Source organism: Macrobrachium nipponense, chromosome 6, assembly GCF_015104395.2.
Source record: "Macrobrachium nipponense isolate FS-2020 chromosome 6, ASM1510439v2, whole genome shotgun sequence".
In the NCBI taxonomy this organism is placed as follows: Eukaryota; Metazoa; Arthropoda; class Malacostraca; order Decapoda; family Palaemonidae; genus Macrobrachium; species Macrobrachium nipponense.
Window position 1 is genome coordinate 133,050,750 of NC_061108.1, and position 23,752 is coordinate 133,074,501.

The 23,752-nt window shown below is 44.3% G+C and overlaps 1 protein-coding gene across 1 annotated transcript in view; it reads right to left on the reverse strand.

The window, feature by feature from the left end:
- The window catches only part of LOC135216249 (high affinity cationic amino acid transporter 1-like), a gene marked incomplete at its 5' end in the record, with an annotated part of 79,868 nt that extends 56,747 nt beyond the window's left edge, over positions 1–23,121 (reverse strand). The window contains 3 exon segments of the mRNA XM_064251413.1: positions 21,010–21,114; positions 21,701–21,856; positions 22,993–23,121. Coding sequence (XP_064107483.1) covers positions 21,010–21,114; positions 21,701–21,856; positions 22,993–23,121 — 390 coding nt within the window.
- Between the last annotated feature and the right edge of the window lie 631 nt (positions 23,122–23,752).

A 23,752-nucleotide genomic window follows, 5' to 3' on the forward strand; every position in this document is an offset into this window, starting at 1 on the left:
TATGAAAATGAAACAGAATACTGCACTTGCGATTTCACTTCACATAAAATAATCGTAAGGATCAATTCCCGGGTAAGAACGAAAATTGATCCAAAAAGTTAAATTTCATGCCAAACGAAATAAATACAAAAATGAAAATGCAAAAAAGATTGCAATTGCGAATCCACTTCATTGCATTCTATATACAAAATAAAAGGCTCGTGCTGAGCGCAATCACACTCTCGGGTAACGAACGGCACCCAGGGCCAAAATATAATGAAAAGAGTACTTACATTTTTCAATTACACACTTTCGCCCAAAATAGATGACTCGGCGCGAGAGCGCCCGCCCTCGGCACCGAGACATAATTCAAGGGTTCAATTCATGAACAGAGAGGAAATCGCCGCATCTACGGCGATAGCTCCATGTTGGTTCATAATTAAGTAATGAAAATGAAAACAGTGTACTTACAGTTTCATTTTCAAGTCAAACAAACCATTAGTAGAAAACACAATATAAACAAAGCATACGACGATGAAGCGGGCAGAGAGCGATGACGAACACGTCCTTCACACCCGCGGCCGAAAGCAAAAGTGATTTGTTTACCTCCCAGTCGCGCGCCGCGCGACTGTCGGACAAGCAGTTAACTACCGTTCTCCCCTTGTTCGAAGCTTACGACCGTTCCAGCTGCCGCTAGCTATTCCTATTGATAAAGGAACTCCAGGTTTGTATAGTATCGGAACAATTGCATAGTTGTCATACCAATGTAAGCGCCGCGGTATTCCCGGACAGGGAATTTGTATTGGTAGACAATGTTAGTTTTCTTGAGAGGGTCCTGCACCACAGGGGCTGGATTGTTTTTCATAATCAGGCCACTGGTCTTCTTGCTCTTGTAGTAAATTATTAATATCACTTTTTTCGCAGGGTCCGTGGGGGAGACGTTCCTTTCTATGATGGTACGAAGGGCTCGCTCGTCCTCTTTGTATTTTTTATGAAATACTCCCTTGTATTTTACAAGGATAACTCGGAAGGACATTATTCCTAATATTGGAATTATCGATAAGGAGGCAGACCACCATCGCCTCCGCCTCTTGGAGGCCCTACACATCAGGAAGGAGAGACCCAGCCTCAGTACCACTCAAGAGACTTCACTCCTCCCGACGGTGGCGCATAGGGCGCCACCCGCCAGCACCATAGAGCCGATCGAACGGACCAATCAGGTGCCCCTGCCCAATACTACGCTCCCAGTCTCCAGCGTCCACACGTGTAGAGCAGTGTGAGCTTCCACCTCTGCAAGACAGCTTGACTCAGGGACTTAATCCTCTGTTCAGCCAATGAAAATGCAGCCGCTCATCAGACAGGGCACCTGGGACTCAATAAATACCACCGAACGACCCCATTCCAATCAGTTCACGCTCACCTTTCCTTGAAAATGAACCGATGATACGGTTGGAAACGTTGGAATTTGTAAACTCTACGGCGACCATATGCCACTTCTGTTGTCTTATCAATAAATTAGTATTTTTATAAGAAATTTCTTTAATCAAAATATGAACATCGGCAAGCTATTAGCGAATATCAGCCCTGATGAGAAGAGAATAAGAAGAAGAATTGAAAAGACCATATATAAAATCAATTCCACTGATGCTGCCACCCTCTTTAACAAAACATGTTTGAGAGAGGGTCTCCTACCTTCAAATAATAATAATAATAATGTGTATTTTGGTAGAAGACCCTCTTTTAGGCAAATACTATTAAAAAGAATGGCAGAATTAAGTGAGTTGATTTTATATACTGTTTTTCTATTTTCCTTACAATTCGCTTCTCAGGCTCAGCGATGTTTCTGAGTAACTGGCCAATATTCATGGTTGCCCGTTATGGGTGGAAAATGCAGGGCGTTAGAGGCGGCGTTGAATCTCAATACCATACAAATGATCTTGGACAGAGTTTACAGGGACCCCGACACTCCATCCTTAAACATCCCAGAGCATGCCCTTCGAGCCCTGCTGGAAATCTTTACTAAGAAGGCCCCTTTTGCTGATCACCGCAACTATATGTACACCCAGATCGATGGCGTGGCGATGGGATCTCCCCTTGGGGTCCTTTTCACCAATTTCTATATGGGTACCATCAAAGAGAGGGTCTTCCAGAATTCAAACAAACCGAGGATGTACGTGCGCTACGTTGATGGTGAGAGCGAGTGCCCTGAGAGGTATAAGCGCTCCACCATCACCGCCTTCATCAGGAGGGCCCTCTCACACTGCTCCTCCTGGAATGACACACACAGTGAGTTGGAGCGCGCCGCCCAGGTCCTCATCGACAACGGACACACCAATCGTGCTGTTGACGAATCTATAAGGAAAAATATGGAAGCATGGTACCACCAGGAACCCCGCCCCGATGTTGCAGAGCCCATCAAGCTTTTCTACAAGGGGCACTTCCACCGGAGGTAACAAGGAGGACGAACAAGCCCTCAAATAGATCATCGATGAAAACGTCAGCCCCGCCGACCCAGACAAAAATATTCCCGCCGACCCAGACAAAAATATTAAGTTAATTATATATTATAAAACGAAGAAGACGAGCAGCCTGGTGATGAGAAACAACCCTTCGGCGCCCCTGCAGATCCCTTGAAGAAGACGAGTGTGGTCTACCGTTACACTTGCCCTGTCTGAGGATGCCTCGGCAAATACGTCGGTATGACCTCCATGCGTTTCTCCAAGCGAATCTCCTGCCACGCTCAAGAAGGAGCCATCTTTAACCACGCCAGGACTGATCATAACAAACAGATAAAGAGAAATGATATTATTCCTAATATCAAAATAATAGACCAGACAATGGATCCCCGACGTCTGCGCCTCCTAGAAGCCCTCCATATAGGCAAGGAGAAACCAAATCTTAACATCACCCAAGAAACGTTTCTTCTTTCCACTGCCGCCCGGAGAGCTGTGAACGACCCCCCGACAATACCAGATAATCAGGAGCCCCCACGGGATGACAGGATTCCTGCTGCGGACGGAATTCCTGTCGTTCATCCCCAGGCACACTACTGAGGCGCTCGCACGAGAGAATCCCCGAGACCTTCGAGGCGAGATCCACGACTTCGTCCAAGACCGGCCCGACCAATGAGAATGCAACTCTAGGTCCGAGCTGCTATAAATACCACCCCACAGACTTTCTTGCTACAGTCTCTTCAAATGACTCGTCCGAAGATGACCCGCTAGAAGGTCGAAACGTCACGTGATACCAGCTATATCAGCACCAATACCAGCCCTTAAACCGAAGACGACCCCGGCCCCGAACTAAACTACGCCTAAGGAATAATACTGGCACTGACGATGACCCCTGCTTGACCTGGACCCGATATCCTGTTCTAATAGAAGATTACCTTCAGCATTTATAATTTTTTGAAAATTCCCAAAATGAATATTGGCCAGTTACTCAGAAACATCACTGAGCCTGAGAAGCGAATTGTAAGGAAAATTGAAAAAATAATATATAAGATCAACTCGCTTAATTCTGCCATTCTTTCTAACAATAATAATAATAATAATAATAATAATAATAATAATAATAATAATAATAATAATAATAATGAAATAATATTAATAATAATAATAATAATAATGGAACCAAGCAAGGTAGGTATCATAAAGAGGCATAGAAAGGATGATAGATATACTAAATTACTGACACAAATTCCAAATCTTCAACAAGATCAGTGTGGAAACATATGGATAAATTAAGCAGAAAATTTATACCAAAACTATTATGTACTTATTCTGAAAATAGACTGCAGTCTAATAACTAGACAACATGAAGTTACAGAAAAATTACAGAAACTTTTCCTGCCAGTATCGCTATCATTATTACCACAAAAACTTTTCCTGCCAGTGTCACTATCATTATTACCAATGATGTTTTCCACAATCCAACTTTTTTTAATCAAATAGCCAATATCCATTGAAGGATTATAGGCATAGGGTGTCTCTGATCGATAAAAATGGAGAGAAAATCTGATTTATAACGTTGTATATGTCGCCTTGGCTGCACTGAAGATCACAAGGAAGGTGTAAGGAACAATCTGTTACTTGTTCTAAAGAGAGGCAAACAGCAGCTGCTTACAACGTTGTCTTCAAAGGCAGTGCTGAATGCTGCAAAGTTGTATAAGCAGTAATATCAGCACTTCCTTTAGCACATTCACTTACACAAGAACACCATGGAGTGCGGTGGTACTATTGTCAGAGGTAGAATTAGGTCCAAATACAAGTAATGGGTCTGTACTCTCAAACATAACTTTGTTAAAAAAAAAATGCCTTATTTTCATTTTCATATCACTACAAAAGTTACTAATGGAAATATTTTTTTTATCACAAAATTAAATACTACAAGCATTACACAAGTCTTCTATGAAATGCAAGTTTCACTCACTACCATTAACAAATACTGTATAATACTGTACTACTATGAGATTCAGGGCCTCTGTAACACGGTTTTTTCGCAATAACTTTTTATCTATGCATTTCATAAATATAACGCTTATTCAGAATACATATTATATCTACACAAATTTTGACTGTATTCTGCATTACGTAGGTTGAATAAATTTGGTACTTAATAATGTAAAAAGTGACTTTTTGAAGAGGGCCAAACTTACTAAAGAGAAAAGGTTTCGAACGAACTCGTTACGTAACTTATGACAGCATTTTTTCCCTCTTTCTCGATGGATGATTGGCTATACGTAACGAAGGCTAAACCTCTGGCAACAATGACATACAAATTTAAATACAAGCAAAGCAGTACACCTTTATGAACTCTGTAACCTCTCCACTGATAATTGTCATATTGAACAAAAATGATATTGTTAGTATACAATAAAGTTTTGTACATACTTACCCGGCAGATATATACTAGCTATAGTCTCTTGACGTCCCGACAGAATTCAAAACTCGCGGCACACGCGACAGGTAGGTCAGGTGACCAGCCACTCCCGCCGCTGGGTGGCGGGAATAGGAACCATTCCCGTTTTCTAACCAGAATTTTTCTCTTCCACCTGTCTCCTGAGGGGAGGCTGGGCGGGCCATTCATCGTATATATCTGCCGGGTAAGTATGTACAAAACTTTATTGTATACTAACAATATCATTTTTGTACATGCAACTTCCCCGGCAGATATATACTTAGCTGATTGACACCCTTGGTGGAGGGCAAGAGACAGTTACATACTTAATTATTTATGAATATAAAAACAGGGAAACAACATACGTTGTAGGTATATTAACAAAAAACAACCTTGGTTCCTACCTGATATGGAAGAAGACTTCATTGATACTGTCTATGAGTCTGCTTGCCATCAGAGTTCCAGAGAGGATGAGACCTGTGACTGATAACCCTTTCGGATCATACCAATGGGGGCTTACCCGCTTACATGGCAGAGCCTTTTCTTGGATCGTACCAATGGGGGCTGACCCACTTACATGGCAGAACCTTGACCTGTATCATACCAACGGGGGCTAACCATCTTACGTGATAGAGCTTTAGGTATTTAAGACAATACAAGGAGCATAACGACCAATCCCGATCACCTGACCACACTAACATGTTAGCACTACGATTGAAAGGGGTCAACTCTGCCAACCCCCTCTTTCAATCGACCAATCCAAAATGCACCCAAACACCATTAAAAACCCTAACCTAATATAAACTAAAAAAGGATTGGGTTCAGCTCCCTGTCCCAGCAACGAATCCGCAGATACGTACGTCCTAGAGTAAAGCACTTGTCGTACGTCACTTGAATGTCTCTCAAGTAATGAGATGCAAAGACCGAATTGCATCTCCAAAGGTTGACTCCACTAGAGTCTGTATCGACAAGTTCTTGTGGAATGCCAAAGAGGTAGCGACTGCTCTTACCTCGTGAGCTTTAACTCTAAGGAGGTCCAGTTGTTCTTCTTTACACGCTAAATGGGCTTCCTTGATTACATCTCTGATGAAGAACGCCTGAGCATTTTTAGAGATCTGTCTTCTGGGATCTCTAACTGAGCACCATAAACTTTCCTTACTCCCCTTTAGTTCGTTCTTCCTTTCTAAGTAGAACTTAAGGCTTCTCACTGGGCAAAGAGCCCTTTCTCGCTCTGTACCTACTAGAGACGAAAGTCCTTTTACTTCGAATGTTCGAGGCCAAGGTTTCGAAGGGTTTTCATTCTTCGCCAAAAAACATCGGTTTGAAGGAACAGAACGCCGAGTCGTTCCTGAAGCCAACCAAATTATGTCTAAGGCTGAGTAGTTCGCTTACTCTTTTCGCTGAAGCTAGCGCGACCAAGAATAAAGACTTCCTTGTAAAGATCTCTGAACGTAGCCTTACAGGGCGGTTCGAATTTGGAGGTCATTAAGTATTTTAGGGACCACCCCATCTAAGTTCCAACTATCGGTGCTCTAATCCCTCTGTTCTTTGACGTCTCGAAGGATCTATCAGGTCATGCAAATCATTGTCTTCCCCAATATTAAGGCCTCTATGCCTGAAGACTGAAGATAGCATACTTTTTATAGCCCTTAATTGTAGAGACTACTAAATTACATTTCTCCTTCAAGTAAAGGAGGAAATCAGCTATATCTGTCACAGAGGTACTGGAAGAGGATATCTTCTGAGCTCTACACCATCTGCGAAACACATCCCACTTCGACTGGTAGACTCGAATGTAGATGGTCTTCTAGCTCTTGCGATCGCTTTTTTGCAATTCTCGAGAAAAGCCTCTCGTTCTGACAAGTCCTTCGATAGTCTGAAGGCAGTCAGAGCGAGAGCGGGCAGGTTTTTGTGATACCTGTCGAAGTGGGGTTGTCTGAGAAGATCGCTCCTGTTTTGGGAGAGATCTGGAAAGTCTACTATCCATCCCAGTACCTCTGTGTACCAGTTTTGCGCTGGCCAGAACGGGCTATGAGGGTCAGTTTGGCTCCCTCTGCTGCTGCAAACTTCCTTACCACTTCCGATAATATTTTTGAACGGAGGAAAAGCATACCCGTCTATTCCGGACCAATCGAGGAGAAGGGCGTCCACCGAAATTGCCCTTGGGTCGGCGATCGGGGAGCAGTAACTTTCCAGCCTGTTTGTTCAATGGGTGGCAAAAAGATCTATTATTTTGATCTCCCCCAGAGGTTCCATAGTTCGTTTGCATACCCTCCTGATGCAACGTCCATTCTGTAGGCAGTACTTGGTCTCTCCTGCTCAGAAGGTCGGCTCTTACATTTTTGTCCCCTTGAATGAATCTCGTCCGGAGAGTGATTCTTCTCTCTTCTCCCAAAGCAGTAGTTCTCTTGCTTTCTTGTAAAGGGAGAACGATTCGTGCGTCCCTCCTTCTTCTTGATGTAAGCTAGGGCTGTTGTGTGTCCAAATTGATCTGCAGGACTGAAAACCTGAGATCTTGAGCCTCGAAGTGTATGAGAGACAGGTGAATCGCTGCTAATTCTTTCATATTGATGTGCCAGGACACCTGTTCTCCCCTCCAGGTGCTGACACTTCTCTCGTCCCTAGAGTGGCTCCCCACCCCGCATCTGAGGCGTCGGAAATACAACACTAGCCGAGGGTTCGGAACGTGAAGGGATACTCCTTCGTTGATCCTGCACGGATTCATCCACCAACACAGGTCCTCCTTTATTTCCTTCGTGATCTGGAAGGAATCGGACAGATTTTGAGATTTCTGATCCCAACGTCTCTTAGATAGAACTGTAAACGGCCTTAGGTGAAGCCTTCCTAGAGAAATGAACTGTTCCAACGAGGAAAGGGTCCCCAGAAGACTCATCCATTCCCTCGCGGAAGCATTGTTCTTTCTCTAGGAAGGTTGCTACTTTTCCAAGCAGCGGTTCTGTCTTTACCTGTGATGGAAACACATGAAAACCCGAGAATCCATCGAATCCCCAGATAAACAATGTTCTGCTGGGGAATCATCTGGGATTTCTCGAGGTTTACCAACAGTCCCAAGGACTGTGTTAACTCCAGTGTCAGTTTTAAGTCCTCCAGACATCTGACTCGCGACTGTGCTCGTATCAGCCAGTCGTCTAGATACAAGGATATTCGAATCCCTTCGAGGTGAAGCCAGTGAGCCACATTTTTCATTAGTCCCGTGAATACTTGGGGGGTGCTGTGATAGTCCGAAGCATAGGCCCGAAATTGAAATACTCTTCCTTGAGCCATAAATCTGAGGTATTTCCTGGAAGACGGGTGTATTGGCACGTGGAAATAAGCATCCTGCAGGTCCAGGGATACCATCCAGTCCCCTGGACGCAGGGCTGCTAACACCGAGGCTGTCGTCTCCATTGTGAACTTCCTCTTTGCTACGAACACGTTCAGGGCGCTCACGTCCAGAAACTGGCCTCCAACCTCCTGAGCTTTTCGAAACCAAGAACAGGCGATTATAAAACCCCTGGGAAGAGAGATCTTTTACTTCCTCTATGGCTTCCTTGTAAAGCATCTGCTCCAAGAGATGTAGAAGGGCTTGTTTCTTGACAGAATGCCTTTAGTTTTACTGGTTAACAATCCCTTGGAGTTGTAGTTAAGGGAGGTTTTTCCCTGAAGGGGATTAAATAAGGATTTTGACGTAAGGAAAATATTTTCTGGGCGATGGCTCGTGTCGCCCAGCGAAATATCGTTTAATCTATTATTTCGAGGGTAAAATGTACTAACACATACCAGAGAATAAATAAATAAAGAAAAAGGTCAGTATAACTGACTCGCTCACCCTCCCAGAGGGTGTCGGTATGAACACTATGGCGAGTGAGACCACTACCACGAGCCAAAAGCCAATAGAATTCTCCCACTACAAAATCCTCCAAGAGGAGAGCCGACCCACAGAGTGGGCAGCACTTACTACTACTACTCCATCCCATGCTGCCGACTGCTGCGCCTCTGGTGGCCATCCTGAAGTTAGCAGACAATCTTGGCAATGGGATGGGTAGGGCGGGATTTTGCTGGCGACACGAGCCAATCGCCCAGAAATAGATTTTTCCTTACGTCAAAATCCCTTTTCTGGGCTCAGCTCGTGTCGCTGCGCGAAATCGTACCAGAGAAATAGCACAAGATTGTAAAGAAAATCAACAAAATAAAAGAGGTCTCAAATAAAAGATAAAATAAAAATAAAAGAATATAATTGTTAATAAGGATACATATACACAGTGATACAAAATAGAAATATTGCTTAAATTACCTTAATTCTAATAATATTTCTTAACTTAAGGTAATATACATATACAGGAGTAATATGTCATATATGTACAAAAATGGTATCTGTGTAAAGCTATGTATCAAAACATTCTAAAGCAATTAACATAAAAGTTGAACAAAAACAACTCAACAATAATAATATATAAAGGAATGTATATGACTTAATATACAAAACCCGTAATCATTACAATAAGATGTATCTCCTAGCATAAAAATAAGGAGATGACTCCATGAGATCAATAACCATCATCAAATGTGAGTGTCCCTAGCAAAAAATAAGGGACACCCACTACATCATCATAAAAGCAGCTAAGACACAAGGTGACCGTAAATGAACAAGGCAGGAATAGACGAACTGTTGGGTGAGGCAGGTAGAAAGGAGGACTGGATCTTCTACTAAAGATTAGTCAGAGTCAGGGGAAACTATGTTCCCCGCTGCAACTGCTGAAAATTTCAGAGCTTCCAAGGACTTTAAGTAATGACGTTTGAACACTGTCGGCGATTTCCATCCAGTATACTTTTTCAACTCATCGAAGTTCATATGTTGGAAATAGTTAATTGAGGTGGCTACTGCCCTGACATCATGTACTTTTGGGAAAGAGTCAGGATTGGCTTGTTTAATGAAGTACAGGATTTGTTGCCTGATGCCTTTAATAGATAAAGTGCCACCTTTTTCTCTCTTAAAGAGAGGACCCGATGAGGATGAGGAGGTCCTAGATAGAAAGGCTCGTAAGGCTGAAACTGGGCAAAGAGATACATCTTGTGGAAGGGGTAGTACCTTCCATGGTTCCCACCTCATCAAAGGATCTTCATTCTTTGCTATAAAGGTACGTTCCGGAGAAAGTAGCACTTCCCCTGTGGGAAGGAACTGAATAAATGATCCAGGATCTCTGGATAAACGCCGACAGTTTTCTGAAATTCCTAGGCCTCCTGAGGCCAAGCTTAATAAAAATAAGGTTTTTCTTAAGAGCATTATAAACGAGCATGTGTCATTATTGGTTTCTGAAGCCAGCTTTAGAACATCGTTAAGAACCATGATACTGACGTAGGCCTTACTGAAGGTCTAAGTCTAGCACATGCCTTGGGAATAGACGAGAAGTAGGAATCTGTCAAGTCTATGTTGAACCCAAATTGAAAAATCTTCTTCAAGGCTGACTTGTTTGTCGTAATTGTGCTAGCTGCTAAGCCTTTTTCAAATAAGGATCTGAAAAAGGATATAGCTGAATTGATTGTCATGATTCTAATATCTGATTCTTTCAGGAAGGTTGCTAACTTTTTGACAGCAGCATCATACTGTCTCAAAGTTGAATCTCTTTTATCGGATTCCAAGAAGAGAATATTCTGAGGTCAATATTCGCATTCCTTTTCGCTGCAAACTTCATGAAATCCATAAAGTTAGGGTTTTGAGAATCCCTGAGGAAGCGAACACAGTCTTCGTTTGTACTGACTGGGAGAGCCTGGGATTGGGGATCCGTAGAGGGCGAAGACCCAGTTCCAGAATTGAGAGGGTACCAATTGCTCTTCGGCCAGTCTGGGGCTACTAGAGCCACTTGACCCTTGAATGTCCTGAGTTTGTTTAAAACTTTCATGAGAAGATTCACCGGAGGAAAGACATAAATCTTCTTCCAGTTGTTCCAGTTTAGAGCCAGGGCGTCCGTGGCATAGGCCAGAGGGTCCAGGTTGGGGGCCACATAACACGGGAGTTTGTGGTTCGCTTGAGATGCGAAGAGATCCACCTGTAGACCTGGAACTCTCTGAAGAATACCATTGGAACGAACTGTTGTCCCAGTGACACCATTCCGACTCTAGAGGTACTGATCGGGATAGAGCATCTGCTATGACGTTCTCACTCCAGCTATATGAGTGGAGGAGAGATGCCAACTGAACTTGTCCGCCAGGGAGAAGATGGCTATCATGACATGATTTAGATGACGTGACTTGGAGCCTCCTATGTTTACACAATGTACCACCACTGCGCTGTCCAGGACTAGTTTTATTTATGTGGGGAGTACTTTGGCGGACGTAACCTTTTTAGAGTCAAGAAACACTGCCATTGCTTCCAAGTACGTTTATATGGAACTGACGGAACTGAGGTGACCACGTTCTTGAACCTTTTTGAAACTGGGAATATCCTCCCCAACGCTTAATGACGCGTCTGTGTGGATGGTGATCCCTGGTGGAGGAAACTGAAGGGGCACTGACACCGACAAGTTCTTGACTTTCGCCCACGGCCGGAGTCGATTCTTTAGAATCAGAGGGACTGAGGATAATTTGTCCCTGGACCTGACATTTGCTCCGTGAGCGCCAGATTCTGGTTAGGTCTTTCAGTTTGGCTTTCATTAGGATGTTCGTCACTGATGCAAACTGGAGAGAACCCAAGATCCTTTCTGAGATCTTCTTGATGCCAGTTTGTGACTCAGAAATTGTTTGACTGACTTCGCTATTTCCTTTCTTTTGGATGATGGAATCGACAGAGTATGGGAGGATAGATTCCATTGAATGCCTAGCCACTGAAAGTTTGACTCTGGGGTGAGTCTTGACTTGGTCCTGTTTATCTTGAAGCTAGATATTCCGGAGGAACCGGATTACTTTCAGTGTTGCTTTGTGACATCCTCGACTGTTGAAGCCCAGATCAACAATCGTCGAGATACGCTACTACCATAATCCCTTGCGATCTGAGTGTTGAACTACTACTTCCGCCAGCTTCGTAAACACCCTGGGTGCCACGTTGAGCCCGAAAGGAACTACCTTGAAGGAGAATGTCTGTCCTATCTTGAAGCCCAGATACGGACGGAAGTGTCTTGCAATAGGGATATGATAGTAAGCGTCTGTAAGATCGATAGAGGTGGTGACGGCCCCCACGGGGAAGTAAGGTCCGCACCTGCGAGATCGTGAGCATCTGAACTTGTCGCAGCGGATGGCTAAGTTTAAGCGGGACAAGTCTAAGATTACCCTTCTTTTTTGTGAGCCTTTCTTTGGCACGCTGGAACAAGCGTCCTTGAAATTTTTAACCTTTTGACTCTCGCTATAGGCTCCTTTCTGAAGGGAGTAACCATCCGCATACTCCGTCAATTCCTTGGAAGGAAGTTGGCGGAAAGGTCTGGATGGGGGTGGGTTCGTCAACCAGCTCCAACCCAGGCCTTTTGACACAATGCTCTGAGCCCACTTGCTGAAGTTCCACCGGTGGCGAAAGTGAAACAGCCTCCCTCCTACCTGAAATTCCTCATTGGTTCTGGTAGCCTCCTCGGCCTCCCCTGAAATGTTTTCCCCTATTAAAGGGACCTCCCGATCCTCTCCCACGAAAGGGTCGCTTACCTCTGCCTCCCTTACCCGAGCGGTCATACTTCTGTGAAGCTTGACTCTCGAAGGCTTGGTTGTAAGCTGGAGAGAGGGCGTAAGAGGTGGAGGGCTGAGGCTGAGGGGAGATAACGTAAATCGGCTGCGATTGAGCCTTTGAGGTGGAAGGTTGGGCTGTTTGCACCAAGGGAACAGCCGGAACTTGTTGAGAAAAGAAAAGGCTGGGGGCTGCTTTTTCTGGTAGGGTTGGAAACGTCTAGGTTTCCTTTGACCCTTACCCTTACCGGCTAGATCCTGTCGTCTCTTGGCCGTAAGGCCCCAACGGTCTTTAAGGCTCTGGTTCAGTCTCGTAGCCTCTGACTGAACCTCCTTCACCATCGCTTCTGGGAAGAGGTCTGCTCCCCAGATGCTTGACGCAAGTAACCTATTCGGCTCGTGCCGAATAGTTGCTTCTTGTAGGACATGTTTCCTACAATTCGTCCTAGCAGTGGCAAACTCAAACATATCTGACTGTACCGTTTGAGTCAAAGACTTGGTAAGAAGCTTGAAGAGCGGTTCTGACCCATAGGCCATGGTAGCCACCTCGGTCATAGCCATGGAATTAATAGACCTGGCTAACCGCGATTTGGCGTCGAATTCTGCCTGAATAAGGCTATCTGGAAGCCTAGGTAGCTTCTCACCAAACTGCTCCATAGCACAGTCCGGTTTGAGTTTGCCAGCTGAGAAGGTGTTAGGTAAGTCTTCCCATAATTCTCCGGCTGAAGGAAGTAACGGAGATGTAGGATCTGCTTCCTTCAGTTGAGGCATGGGATCCCCCTTCTGGGCCGCTGGAATGGTAGATGTTGCGATCTTTGTCAGGAAAGGGAGCGGTGTACTCTCATCCATCGTAAAGATCGTAAACGGACTCTTGAAAGGTTGGATTTTCGTATTGGAACAATCCATGTCCTCTAGACACCTGAGCCATTCTCTCTGAGCCTGGTCACGTGAATAGAGGACTGTTTCCTTTGGTACCTTATCATCCCGGGTCATGGCTGAGGCGGTGAGCCTGGCGTAGCCGATGAACGGAGGTTCTGAAGGTCTTCCGGTAGAACTCGAAGTCCTCAATCCTCCGAGTTCCACATTCCGGGATAGAAATGAGTCCGTCTTGGAAGGGGGCGTATGACGCTTACTCTCCAAGGGTTGTTCATTGAGAACGGAGGTAGAGAGTCATACGGGGGAAAGCTGGGCCTCCACCTGTGCTGAAAGGTGGAGGAGAGGCTAGAGGAGCTTGGTTTCTCAGTCCGGCTATAATGTTGTCTTGAGAGGTAATCCTATCCGACAACCGAGAGATCATTTGTTCCATGCTATTTTCAGAGACCCAACCAGGTCGCCCACAGTTGTAACAGACCAGCGTTGGAGTCCAAAGCCGGAGCTGCTGCGGAGGTGGAAGGGTGGCTCTGAACTGGAACCAAGGGTAGCGAAACTGACGACTCCGCTGGAGTGTGAGATCTCTCTCTGGAGGATTTATTCCTCGAGGACTTAGAGCCGGAAACCCAGAAGCGTTTTAGATCCTCTGCTGCCCGGGATTCCTAGCCGGAGAACTTACGAGAAGAGGATGACGCCGAAGCCGTCTTCTTAGACGACGACGACGTCTTCGTCAAGGATTTCACTGCTTGACCCTTGACCTTGGGTTCTAACTGAAGCGTACGGAGAAGTATATAATTCATTACCCGTAAAGCATTGGAAAGGATGGAGAGGTTGCAGGAGTAGAAGAAGCAGTTGCACCAAGGGTATCCCTTGGGGTGTCAACTTACTACCTCCCGACCAACAGGTCGTCCACACCTACCATAGGTTCCACATTGATATCCAGCGTCGCGACTTCCGAGGAGATGTCCTGGCCTTGGTCAGTCAACGAGGCAGCCAGCTGTTGCTGGATGAAAGCGATAGTCGGGGCCGCCTCTGCTGGGTCGACGTAGCCTGTCGCCTTGCCTCCGGGGAAGATTAGTACCGCCAACCTCTTCTCCAGGATGAGGGCATACCCTTGGCGGCGTTCTTCCGAAACCGCCGACCCAGGCCCGCAGGGTTTGCCAGTGCGGTATCCCTCACGGCCAGCGCCTGGAAGAGAGGGTATTGATTAGATTTAAGAATAACTTAAAACTAAAGCTAACTTAAAGCGTAACTTAAAATTATAGGGGCTATAAGACCCCTTGAATTTTACCTTAAGTTAGAGTGATTGATGTAAAACTTAAGCACTATAACAGATGAGGACCAGCTACCGGAGTTGGAATACTTACCCCGTCTAACAGCTGGCTCACCAGATCGTAACATATGGTACACGTTTCATGGTACCAGACCTGGATGTCCCCGTGCGGAGTCGCGCATGGAGCATGGGACCGGCAAAACTTCGTGTCCACAAGGGTCCTGAAGTGTGGCGGCGCATCCCGGATGCTCACAGTTGGTGGTCTGTAAGTGAAAAAGACACATGAGTATCTTAAAGACTATCACTTACAGGCTAAAGGACAGAAGAACTCCGTTGCATGCCGGAGCTCGGAAAAAAATTGGGCATAACCCCTCCCTTAATCGACTGAATAGGCTAATAACCCCGGTGAAACAAGAAGGGAGGGGGGATGGTTTAAGGTACTTAAGATAACTTAATAGTTTAACATAAAAGATCTTAAACCTAAAAACTCGAACGTACGGACTAAGTCCAGTGCGTGGCGGAGTGTGTAACTCAGTGAAACGGAGAGGTTAGGACCGGGACGACTGTATGTTCCGGTCCACCCTGTTGGGTAGACTAGCACCTTTCCGCTGGATGCCAGGTCTCCGGTGGTAAAGGAGCCCTAGTAAGGTGGGAAAGAGCAAGAGGACATACAGACTCGGCTAGTAACGGAGCGACGGGGTAGTAATGGAGGGGGGGAAAGGCCAGTCCCCCCCACCTTACCATCCGACCGGACCGAGAAGCCGGAGAGGTCGAGTCCAGTCTGGGTCTGTTCCCGTCCTCTACCCACCCCCTCCGCTGGGGGGAGAGAGGGAGGCAGGCTCGGGTATGTGGAGCGAGCATGGCAGACCTACCCACCCCCACCCCCCCCGACTCTATAGAAGAGCGGGAGGGGGGGAAGGTGACTGGACAGGCGTCTGGCTGCCTCGTGATCACGTAGTGGACCACGGGGCGATAAGAACAAACAACTAAGCTAGAAAACATAACCAACTGATCAGAGAGATGCTATCGGAAGCAACCGAGCTGAAGAGCGGTAACATATAGGCCCCCCAATGGGCCATGACCTAGGCTAAGCAAGCCAGACGCCTAACTAACCTAACAAATATCACATAAATAAATCAAATGAATAATAAAATGAAAGAAAGAAAACAATATAGTAGGAGAAAAAATCCAGGAGTGTACGACTAACCCGAAGGCAAGTCTACCACTCAAAGCTAGCCGGGGCCGATACTAAGAGCCGTGGCTAGGGTCTGGATGGAAGAGCCTACATAAGGTAAAAGACATGCATGCATGACAAAACCGTGTAGACTGTACCCTAAACAAAGCGGATAAATAAAATAGAGCGTACATAAGCAAGGGGATGTTCTGGGTATGGGCGACCCAGAACAAACCCACCACGAGGCAGAACCATGCTGCCATGCTTCCGACCTAGAGTTCGTTATTTATACCTAAAAAACGGCAAATACTGGCTCAGGGCCGGAAAAAACCAATTAGCAACAAACACTGAGTACTTAACTTAGCTGCTGCGATGGCTGCACGCTCTCCATGGTAATAAAATCCCACAGGAAAAGGGCACAAAAAAACACCGAGTAGAAAAAGGCACGTGTGAATCGAGTGCGCTAACTGAAAAGGATGGCCACCAGAGGCGCAGCAGTCGGCAGCATGGGATGGAGTAAGTAGTAGTAAGTGCTGCCCACCCCTCTGTGGTCGGCTTCTCCTCTTGGAGGATTTTGTAGTGGGAGAATTCTATTGGCTTTTGGCTCGTGGTAGTGGTCTCCACTCGCCATAGTGTTCATAACCGACACCCTCTGGGAGGGTGAGCGAGTCAGTTATACTGACCTTTTTTTCTATTTATTTATTCTCTGGTATGTGTTAGTACATTTACCCTAGAAATAAAATAGATTAAAGGATATTTCGCGCAGCGACACGAGCTGAGCCCAGAAATCCTTTCTTTAGGATGGATAGGGACCAGGCATCGGCACCTTTCTGTGCCCAAGGTTCGTAAAAGTCTAGAAGCCTGGCACCCACTTTTGTCTGGAGGACCACAGTCTCACTGGGTCTTGACGAACGGCCTTCGAGAAGACCTTCCTCTCTTCTCCGGTCGTCTACTTCTAAGAGAAGATCTTGGTGCAGACCTTCCCCAAAAGGGCTGCTGGAAGGGAACTTTCTCCTTTTTTGCAACCTGAACAGCAGGTTTTAGCCTCTTAGCTGACTGGGCCAGCAGGTCCTGTGTGGCCTTGGCTGAAAGAGTCTTTGAAATGTCCCTCACTATTTCCTGAGGAAAAAGGTGACTAGAGAGGGGCGCGTATAAAAGGGAGGATCTCTGCAGAGGAGAAACAGATTTCGTTAAGAAGGAGCTAAACACTGCCCTCTTCTTCAAAATACAGGATCCAAAAAGGGATGCCACTTCATTGGAGCCATCCATAACCGCCTTGTCTAGGCAGGTTAATACATGCCCAACTCTTCCATGGTAACGAAGTCTGGTTCTTGAGACTTCTTGGCTAAGCTCCCAAAGCCCAGTCCATAAAGTTAAAGACTTCGAGAGTCTTGAAGAGGCCCTTGATGAGATGATCCACCTCACACATTCCCCAAGAGGCTTTTGCAGAGTGTAGAGAGCGTCTTCTAGACGCATCTACAAGAGCTGGAAAATCCGCATCAGAGGACGAAGGGTAGACCCAGGCCCATTGGCTCCTTGGTGTCATACCACATACCTGGTTTCCCTGTCAGCTTAGAGGAGGACAAGAAAATACTGTCTTCCCCGCTTCCTTCTTAGATCTGAGCCAGCTCTCGAGACTCTTCAGAGACTTTTCTCATAGAAAGAGTAGGGGTCATCCTAACGAAGGAGGAGGCCTCCTTCGACATTTTCGTACTGGATAATAACGATCCCGGAGAAGGGGGATCCGACTGGCGTAGCGAGTCTCCAAACACCTGCAGCAAAAGAGAAGCAAGTCTCTTATAGTCCGAAACTCCTGCATCTTTGGATATCTCTTCATCCGAAACTTCTTCCAAAAGCGATGCAGGAGAAGAGGGCTTTTCCTTTACAGGAGACCGATCCGTCGAAAGAAGCCTTTTTCTTTCGTCCTTACTCCTATCCTCCTTCCTGCACGAGTCCTGGAGTTTCCCTATACTCGGGCTTCTGCTCTGCTCCTTGCGTCTGCTAGGAGAGGCCGCTTGCGTCCTGAATCAGGCGCCTGTGAGGAAAGAAGAGCGCATGCTAGGAGAAAGGAGAACATCCCTGTTCCTGGCGCAAGAAGGAAGAAGCGCTTGCGTCCTGGTGAGCGCGCCTGGCCAAGAAGGCGAGGCGTTGCGTCCTGGTGAGGCTGCCTGGTCCACGAAGGAGAGGCATTTGCGTCCTGATGAGGACGCCTGGAAGGCGAAAAAAAATGCGCCTGCGAGGAGAAAGGAGAACCCTTTGTGCCCGTCGTTCAGGAGGGGAGACGTTGCGTCCTGGTGACTGCGTCTAGCAGGCGAATAGCTCCTTTTCCCTTTGCGTCCATCCGGAGAGGCGCTAGAATCTCTCCTATCCCTCCTGGGAGGTGAAGAAAACTTGTCTAAGTTTCGGCGCCTATTCGGCGAAACTCTTGCGTCCTTAGAAGGATACATATTTAGAAGATCCTACAGGACTCCTGATTCCTGGGTACTTCCCAGAGGGAGAGGGTTGTTCCTATTCGGAAAAATGTTTAAAGATAGAGGACGAACGAACGCTCCTTCCTTCTTGCGGAGCTCTGAATAGAGAGGGGCGCTCTTCTCTCCGGAGCTCTTAGTCGAACGAATTCTCTCACGAGAAAATCCGCGAATCAGGCTCCTGATGCTTGCCATGAGAGGCAAAATCGTCTCTAGCAAAACTCCTGGGAGAACTCTTGCTCGTAGGGAGTTTCCGATTCCTGTCATATGCGACTGAAGAAGGTCTCGCTGGGGACGAAAACCTTTCAGGCGAGGAGCGTCTGCTAAAGCCAGGACGCTTACTCTCTGAGGCTCTCCTAACAGAACTCTTGATGGGAAGAGAAATGTCTTTTCTTCCTAGAAGAGCCTTCAGAAAGAACTCCCACTAAGGCAGACAACTGCTGTTGGAGTCCTACCAAGACTTCCTTCATCTTGTGTGATAAGTCTTCCTGGAGAAGAGTCAGGAGATCTCATAGCTCTCTTCTTACGAGCAGGCGAATACTCCGGAAAAGGCTCAGGACTGGAACGCAACGCTTCGCTTGCTGGCGTCTTCCAGGATCTCTTAAGAGGACGCGACTTAGAGGAGAACTCCATCCTCTTCTGGGAGACGAAGAGTCTGAGTCCGAAAAGCACTTCCTGAGGGACGCTTTTGCAGTAGCTGTCCTTGGCAGCCTGGGAAGCGGCTACAGGATCTGCCGAAGGACGCCTGACCGTTGGGAATACTCTACATCCCCCTTGCGGCTTTCGACATTCCTCCTCCCTTGGTCATGGGAGTCTGAAAGAGGTCCTAGGCCTAGGAGCAATGCGGAGTCGGTCAGACGCCCCCTCCACTTCACTGGGGACACTGCACAAATCACTGCACACATCACTGCGCTTACCTGTCTCCTTCATTGCTTGCAGTTGCGATTTCAAGCTGATTATTGAGGCTCTCATTGCAGCCATTTCCGTAGACGCATCTACAGGTTCGCTGCTGGGGGAAGGGGCTGAAACCAAACTATGAGCAGGTGAATTACTAGAAAAGTTAGGAGCTACTTCCTGTTCATTAGAGCAGGATCTACTTGAGCTTCTGATGGAAGCCCTCCTAACTCTATCTTTCTCAAGTTTCCTTACATAAGAAGCCAAGGTCTTCCATTCCACTTCCGTTAAGCTCTCACATTCCAGACAGGTGTTAGTCGCAGAACAATCATTCCCCCTACATTTTTTACAGGACCGTGTGAGGATCCACCGATGCTTTCGGTAGCCTCACCTTACATTCCTCTTCGCACACACCCTAAATACAGGTGCCACGTCAGACATTTTAAAGAGAATCCAAATCAAAATCCAAAAAACGGTCCACGATAAGCGTATGCCAAAACCAAAGATCAAGTACATCACCAAAGGTCAGATAGATAATCCTCGGCCAACGAGAAAAGAATTCCAATGCAGGAGGTACCAACAACGATGTTGTTGCTACCGGCGACAGAAAAATTCTGGTTAGAAAACGGGAATGGTTCCTATTCCCGCCACCCAGCGGAGGGAGTGGGCTGGTCACCTGACCTACCTGTCGCGTGTGCCGCGAGTTTTGAATTCTGTCGGGACGTCAGAGACTATAGCTAAGTATATATCTGCCGGGGAAGTTGCATGTACAAAAAAACAAAATATGTTAATAAATACAAAAACACTTCGATTATTAGTCTGACTCCCAAAATAGGTTTCCTAAGAAATTACAGTCTACTTTATAGGTCACAATCAGATTGACAAGATGTAGGGAATAGTTGGTAACTTTCAAAAACATAGCTTGATTTGATAACTGCTATATCCAATGTCAAGCAATTTTTATTTATTGGCTATCTACCTATTTACTAAAAAAAAAAAAAAAAAAAAAAAAAATAGCCGGTACCGTATATTGGCTTTAAACCTTCACCAATAATTATCGTCAGAATGATGACTTCATGAGGCTCCACCCACTTTCGCCTCGTTATAATTCAGGATAACACTGAAGGCTACCATGGGCATTGTTGGATTAGAAAATTTAACTTCTGGATATAAAAACTAATTTCTCGAGTAGTTGTAAGAAGTGCTAAATGATCCTCAAGGATCCCAGCAGTTGGCCTAAACGTTTAATTCATGTATATTACTGCTATACTGTTACGGCACTACTGCTACAGTAGTATTAGTACGCTAGCACTGATACCCCACCCACATCTATGTATCGTTCCGCCATTCATAAAGTCTTTGGGTTTCAAAGCCGATAGAGTTTCTGTCTGGTGGATGGGCGGGGCAACATTTCGTCAAAAGGTGTTTGTTTACCTTGCTTACGTAATGAATGTTTTTCGACTCTTGGCTCGTAATCATTGGCCATGGCGTCGGCTAGATCATTTTTACTCTATAAAAATTAAAACTATCGGGTTTAGGTTATTGATAATGCTGACAAAATTTGTGTGTGGTTGTAAAATATACATATGTCAGCTTTCAGCTACATCCGTTGCTTTGACAAGGAGAAAAGTCCAAAAAACCGTGTTACAGAGACCCTGAATCTCATAGTAGTGTTTTTTCAAAATACTTCTATGTAGATTGCCATAATTCATATAATAAATGTCAAGTCAATTTCAAGTTTATTTCATTAAAATAAGTTGGTGGAAATGGAAAATACATAATCACTACTGTAAACTAATTAAACATACCTTGTGTTGCAAGAGCAATGATGGTATATGTTACAATTATGAGAGTCACAACTGTGCATAAACTATTAAGAATAGAAGATTCCTTGACTCCCAGTGACAGCAAGACTGAAAATAGAATTCATATGGTGAACATGGTGATACACAAAGGCACAGGTATAAAAAAATGACACTGACCTATCTATAAAGACAAGCTATAAAAATATATGGCAAAAAATATAAAAGCATTTACTGTACAATGTTTTTATATGTATTGCAATTGTTTACCTCTGCAACTAACACAATATTACAAATATTTCACAAGAATTGTATATTTTTCTCCTGCATAAACAAAAAGAGAGGTTTAATTTTTCTATTTTTATGGAAGTTCTTTAAATGTCCAAACAATTGGCAGTGGTGGCATCTTCACAAAGAAAGCCTGTTTCTCCCACAAATTTTAAGAGGATAAAAATTTGGTTGTTCATATTAATAAAGTAACTATATACTATATCTTATGTTTTCCTTCCATAAGATTTCTTATACCAGTAACTTTTTGGCTAGCCAATCCTTAAAGTAAGATATCAATCTCTATATCTTGTAGACAATATCTAAATGGTTGTATAGGTATTTTGGTTTTTCAATTAATAAGATAAGTAATTTTCAACAAGAGCTAAATTATTTTCATGAAAAAACAGTTTGATTAAAAAGTACTAACCTGAAAGTACACATATTAAACCGAATGAAAGGAAGTCTGGATATTTTGATAAGAAGCTGACATTGATGGGCATTGCTTCCTCTAGTGCTCCAGAAATTGAATTGTTAGCCAGTCCATCTACATAACCACTGTAACCTCTTGCAACACTTGCTGTCCCTGTTACAACATCATTATGAAAAACATAAGTGTATGTACATGGACAAACCACTGCCTTACACAGCCTTATGTTTAATATGAAGTTTCCAGCTAGATAACCTTTTACTGAACAGAAGATCCTGTCACCCTAGCACTGTTCTAGGATATACTAAAACAACATTCGCAATGGGACATGGGGGAACCCTACAAAATTTCCCCACAGGCATAGGACTTGATATTACAAGGAGAAAAAAGGAAAATAGAAAAAAAATACTGATAAGTGGGGTTCAATTACTGCTCCTCCTAATATGGAAAAAATACAAAAGAAGGGAGACTTAAACAAATCTGAGTAAAAAAACAAGATGTAAATATCACAAAGTGAAGTGCCTGAACTCAATTAACCGAAGGCCACAACAAAGATAACTACTTTACTCACACTAGAACTTTAGTTCTTGAAAAAGAATGTACCAATTTAAAGCCAGAGTAACAATGATCTGCATGTGGGAAAATTACTAACTTTGCAGAAAAGACAAAGCAAAATCATGTGGATCTCCAAAAGGAAATGTCATATCATAGCAATCAATTAAAATGAAAAAAACAATGAGATTATTTCAAACTACAAATTCCCTCAAAAATTTTTCTCTGCAAAATAAAAGAAAACACACAGCAGAATTTATTCCAACATACTGCCACGGTGCCCACACTATCATTCATTAACTGGAATGCTAAAAAATAGGACAGGGAGGACTGCGCTTTCCAAAACTTTTACTACTCTTAGAAATACTATCAAAACTACAATTTCATTATGGCTAATGTTTTCTAGATATAAAGAAGTGGTATAAATATGAATATAAAAAAAACACGAACAAGCTTTAATTATTTAGTATTTCAAAAGTTTGTATTTTTAATGTAGTAATTTTATGGAATATATATGTGTTTACTTATTTTACTGTAATGCTCATGCCTTCAATTGGAAACTTATTAAAAGCAATCATAGAGAAGGTTCAATTGGTGATAAAAACAGAGAAACACACCATAAAAAATATGATACTTTACATAACAATTACAAGATGTAAAACCCATGCCATATTTACACTTATATATGAATGTTCATTCAAAGAAAAGTTTTTTTTTTTTTGTAAATAATGACTGCTTACCTATAATATATTCCAATACAAGATTCCACCCTATGATGAATGCTACAAACTCTCCAACACAAACATAACTGTACACATAAGCTGAGCCAGCTTTTGGGACACGGGCACCAAATTCAGCATAACAAAGTCCTGAAAATAAAGAGTATAATTAAACTTATGGTAAAAATATTCTCATGGCATTCCCTACTGTCTCTGGCATCACAAAAATTGTCAATAAATGTTTGTGCTAATTTTCAGTGAGGTGAAAACATTTTAATATTACATGAACACACTTGCATGCTGCCAGTTATTCAAAATGAACACATCATTACAGTGTTTTTTGGCCAAATTTTTCATATTTTGAGTTAATTTCCATTATGAATTGATGAGACGTGCCTTCACCAAAATGAACAGGCCTTATTACCATGACAATAGTATAGTAAAAGAAGGGTCCTGTCACAGGGGTCACTTTCTCCACCAAGAAAATGTACCTGCTGGGCTCCAGAAACTCCAAGAAGCAATTACTAGCATGCAGAGGGCTTCAGTTTCCCTACATGACATCACATAATCATTACAGAATCCAGCCACCTGTCTTGCATTCAGACATAGTGATCACCACCAGTTGGACTTTTTAGTTTTATCCTTTACTGGTAATAAAAATCACTGTCATTTGCAGATTGAATCCCAAGATACATGCCTACAATTAATATATGTAGGCACTGTAGTTTGATCAAACACCCTCCTCATTGAGTGTCACTGACGTGGCAATAAAAGGGATTTT